Consider the following 4,297-nt stretch of genomic DNA (forward strand, 5'->3'; position numbering starts at 1 on the left):
CGCTCAGACGACGCGCAAATGCGTGTCAAGGAAGACCCTGTCATAAAGAGAGACGACGCGCTTTTGCGCGTCGTCTATAGACGATGCGCAATTACGACGCGCATTTATGACGCGCATTTACGACGCACGTTTACGACACGCAATGCGTATCAAGGAAGGCCCTGTCATAAAGGAAGACGACACGCATTTGCGTGTCGTAACCTTACGACGCGCGTGTTAATGACACGCAATGCGTATCAAGAAAGCCCCTATCAAGAAAGGCCATGTCATAAATGAAGATGACACACATTTTTGCGTATCGTAAATTTAAATGTTTAAAAAATATATATTTATATATTTATTAATTTTTAAGTGAAATTTGCATTTAATGTCTCATAATATAAATAAAATACCATATACAAAAAATACAATCCATTGCATAAAATTTAATGTCATACAATTCTATTTCTTACAATATATAAATTTTCATTCATCTAATCTACTGTGTTTCATACTAACAATTTAAATGAAGAATGCAACACTTGCATTTGTAGCATCTTATCTCTTTTAGCTTGAGCTTTCTTTTCCTCTTCTAATTCCAGAGTTATTCACTTTCATCAACCCTGTAAACACAACACAAAATCACTTGTCATTTTCATTCTACATTTAAAATTAATTCTTATTAGGACATTCTACTTTTAAACCTACCAATCTAGCAATTTTTTCAAAGAATATAATTTATAATTTTTTTGTGGAAAGTACATTGTTATTTCTTGAATACAAGATGTTACAAAACTTACCTTTGCAGCCATACATGAATCAATTATTTTCTTAGCTTCAGAAAGAACCTGAAACAAAAAGCTTATGTTCCATATTAATACTAAAAGAAAAAAAGGCTTTGATTATTTGAAGGGAAAAATGCATACATCAATGAGGATATCAAGTAGGAAGTATACTGATGAACAAAAGAGTGAATGTGATCAAAAGTCAATATGTACGACACCTGTGACTTGTGATCTCACTTAAACCATTCCCCTGTCAAATTTATTAAAAAATAATGCAAATTTGAGATAAATAATTATGAAAAGGAAGGATATTATAATTATGTATAATAATCTAACTCTATGAAAGGTTTCTTATCTTTTCCAGCAGTTGAAGCAACCTCCAAAAACTCCTTATACTCCTGTGTCCACCTTCTAACTGGCAACTCAGTGATGTGGAGGGTACTTTCGTCCTCATCCTGAACAATATTTATCCAACAAATAAATAAATAAATAAATATATAACATCAATTTTCATATTAAGAAAAAGAAATCCCAAACGTTTGGGGGAAAGTTGTTGTGGATATGTTGGCTACTTCTGACAAACACCAAACCTGCTAATTGGATGAGATCGGAGTATGAAATTGGTCCACCTTTAGAGTAAGAATCGATCTCTTTTTTTTGCTTCTTCCACCATTGATAAAGCAGCAGAAAGTCCTTTGTTTTCTGGTCTCTCAATCTCAAAGCTTCACACACACACACAAAAAAAAAGTATAAATTCAAACATTTTAAGAGCTTTGTAAGATGTGGAAGATGGGAAATACCTGAAGCGTATGGATCCATTAGGGCCTCCAGTTTTTGTTGGCTAAAAGCTTAACAATAACGAAATTAATTTTAACTAATAAAACAACTCTCACTAAGTAAGCTAAAGTGTAACAATTATTTGTTATGATTCAGACCTTATCATATGTCATAGAATCATTAAGTGCTAATGTTAATAGGGGTGAAATCAGCTCTGGATTTGCCTGAAATTCAAACAACAATTCAAATTTCTCAAAAAGAGCAATTCTAAAGGGTAAATTGCAGGAAATATCAATACGCAATGTGCTTACATTTCTTTATCTAAATATCTTATAACAGAAATATAAACTTCATGGTTTACCTTAATGGCTTTATAGAGGGTCATCTTTATACTTGCTGCCAAATAAAAAAAGAAAAAGTTCAAGTTCAAGTATCTGTAAATATAATTACTAGTGTTTGTAAACTGTAATTCACATAAACTGATGTAGTTGATACGTAATTGTGACTTGGCATCCACATCAGCAAAGTTGTAAAAAAAAATCATATTATAAAGCATGAGTTAAAATAAAAGCAATTGAAGAGCTTACATTGAAAGTCTGAACGCTGTCTTCTTTGTATCAAATCAGCAGCATTAGCTGCCTCAATGAATGGGCTCGAGATTGGGCTGGAGCTTGCCACCAATTCCTATGAAGAGAGAACAACTGGCGGAAACTCAATGATCACATCACTCAAATTCATCAAAGAACTATAAGTTTTAAGTTTCTTCATATCTTAATTAACATCGTATTTTTCCCATTATATTATTGTAGCTTTGAGTTATGAGATTAAGAAGGTTGGAATTACTTTTATGATTACTATTGCATTAAGGTACATTGATTTTGTGTAATCAGTTGCTAAGATTATTAGAATTAGTGAAATCGAGGGTTGATCGATAATGGAAAGTAAAAACCGAAAGGGGAGTAAAAGAGAAGCATAATCACCATGCTAATGGCAGCCCCAAAGCAGTTAAGAACGTCCCTCCTTCGAACACCATTAATCTCATGGCTACCAGCATCGTCAATTTTACAACTAATGGTACCCTGTTCATGGAATTAACTCAGGAAACCATCATATCAACACACAATAATGAAAGTGATGATTATTCAAGTAAATGTACTTACAGAATGAATTGGGCATCTGGAGATTCTCTCAATAACTTCACCCAGGGAAATTGTGAAGCAGTCACGCTAGAAAATGCACGTCCAAAATAGTCGGCAAACCTCATCAACTGTATATCTTGCTGTGCCTCGAATGAAGTCTATGAACACATACAAAGAAGTTATAAAGATTAGCTTCCTATATTTCAACTAATAATCAAATTGTGTGAGAATGAAGTTGTGTATGTAATCTACAACCATATTGACAATAATTTTCATCCTAGAACTATACTAAACTTTGATAAACTACACAGTAATTAAAGCTGAATCCAAACAAAAAACTACAGAGAAATGTCACAATTACATATCTTCCCGTTCCGATCGAAGCCTATACAGTACGCAAATCAGTTGAATTTTAAATGGTAATGAGAGAAACCTCAATCAAAACATTGAATTGTAGAAAATAAACATATAAAATTCACCCACCGTCACCTCCAACAGAAAACTAGCCAGGTCGTCGACATCGATCTTCTCCGCCGCTTCCGCAATTGTGACCTTAGGTTTCTTTACTTTCTTCGGTTTCTTCTTCTTCTCCTCAACATCATCATTCCCAGCCACACCATTGGCAACCTCTTCATCGCTGTCCTCATAATCGGAGTAGTTCTTCTTCCTTGACGATTTAACCGGAGGAGGAGCAGGATCATAAATCGACAATCTCTGTGCTTCTATAACCTTCCTACGCTCCTCCGATTTCTTCTCAATAGCAGTGAAGACATTATCATTACCAGCGACAACGGATCCGTTTGGAAGCGCCTTCGGTTGAGGCACCTGCTGCTTAGGCTGATTCTTCCTGTTCTTCTTAGCGTAAGTAACCTTCTGCCATCCGTGATTGTTGTTGTTGTCTTCAGAAATATTGTTGGATTCGAACTCCATTTCGGGAATTGGATTAGAGAAGAAGATAGGGATAGATTCGGAGAAAGGGAGAGATGATCAGAGCGCTGATTTGGTATTTGATTGAGAGAGAGAAAGAGAGATAAGAACGATTGAAAGAAGGTAGAGGAGAGCATGGCGGGGTTTTTAATTTTTTCAGAATTTCATTTCCCCCTTTCCCCCACTGTTAAAGGATGGAACGCGCGTTCCATTAAAAATTATAAAGCGACATCCTTAGACGACGCGCATTTTATTATAGGTGCCCTCCGTGTTTTTTTAGACACTAATTTAAGGGCGCGCAATAATGCGTGTCTTCTATCCTTAAATTTTTTGAAGAGATGACATTTTTCTAATGTCACTCTCCTTTGCGTAACATAGATCAATGAGCGTCGTATTTTGCGCGTCGTAAAAGGCCTTTTTTCTAGTAGTGTATGTCAATATCAACTAGTTCGCCTATTTCTGTTCTGTTTTCAAGTGTTACATATATGTCTGTCGGGGATGTTGGTTATGTTGTTACTCTTCATATATCTTTTTACGGATGTCTATTATAATCCCACACTTTCTTTAAATTTTGCTTTGACCAGTCAATTATGTAAGTACGGTTGTTGGGTCTTCTTCTTGGATTCTTTATGTTGTATGCAGGATCAACAGTTTCATAGGGTGATTGGGATTTGTCATAGACTTGGGGAG

The 4,297-nt window shown here is 35.2% G+C and overlaps 1 protein-coding gene across 1 annotated transcript; it reads right to left on the reverse strand.

The window, feature by feature from the left end:
• Positions 1-1,084: 1,084 nt before the first annotated feature.
• LOC145060101 (uncharacterized) lies at positions 1,085-3,610 on the reverse strand. The gene is made up of 9 exons (XM_079007826.1): positions 3,164-3,610; positions 2,702-2,767; positions 2,522-2,620; positions 2,129-2,225; positions 1,903-1,937; positions 1,700-1,765; positions 1,565-1,605; positions 1,355-1,486; positions 1,085-1,219 (listed from the first exon to the last, which is right to left on the reverse strand). Exons 1-8 carry the CDS (start codon positions 3,608-3,610, stop codon positions 1,396-1,398), a joined length of 942 nt encoding a protein of 313 aa, XP_078863952.1. The 3' UTR covers positions 1,085-1,219; positions 1,355-1,395.
• Between the last annotated feature and the right edge of the window lie 687 nt (positions 3,611-4,297).

Source organism: Lactuca serriola, chromosome 6, assembly GCF_051521515.1.
Source record: "Lactuca serriola cultivar US96UC23 chromosome 6, Lser_US96UC23_V15, whole genome shotgun sequence".
Classification (NCBI taxonomy): domain Eukaryota; kingdom Viridiplantae; phylum Streptophyta; class Magnoliopsida; order Asterales; family Asteraceae; genus Lactuca; species Lactuca serriola.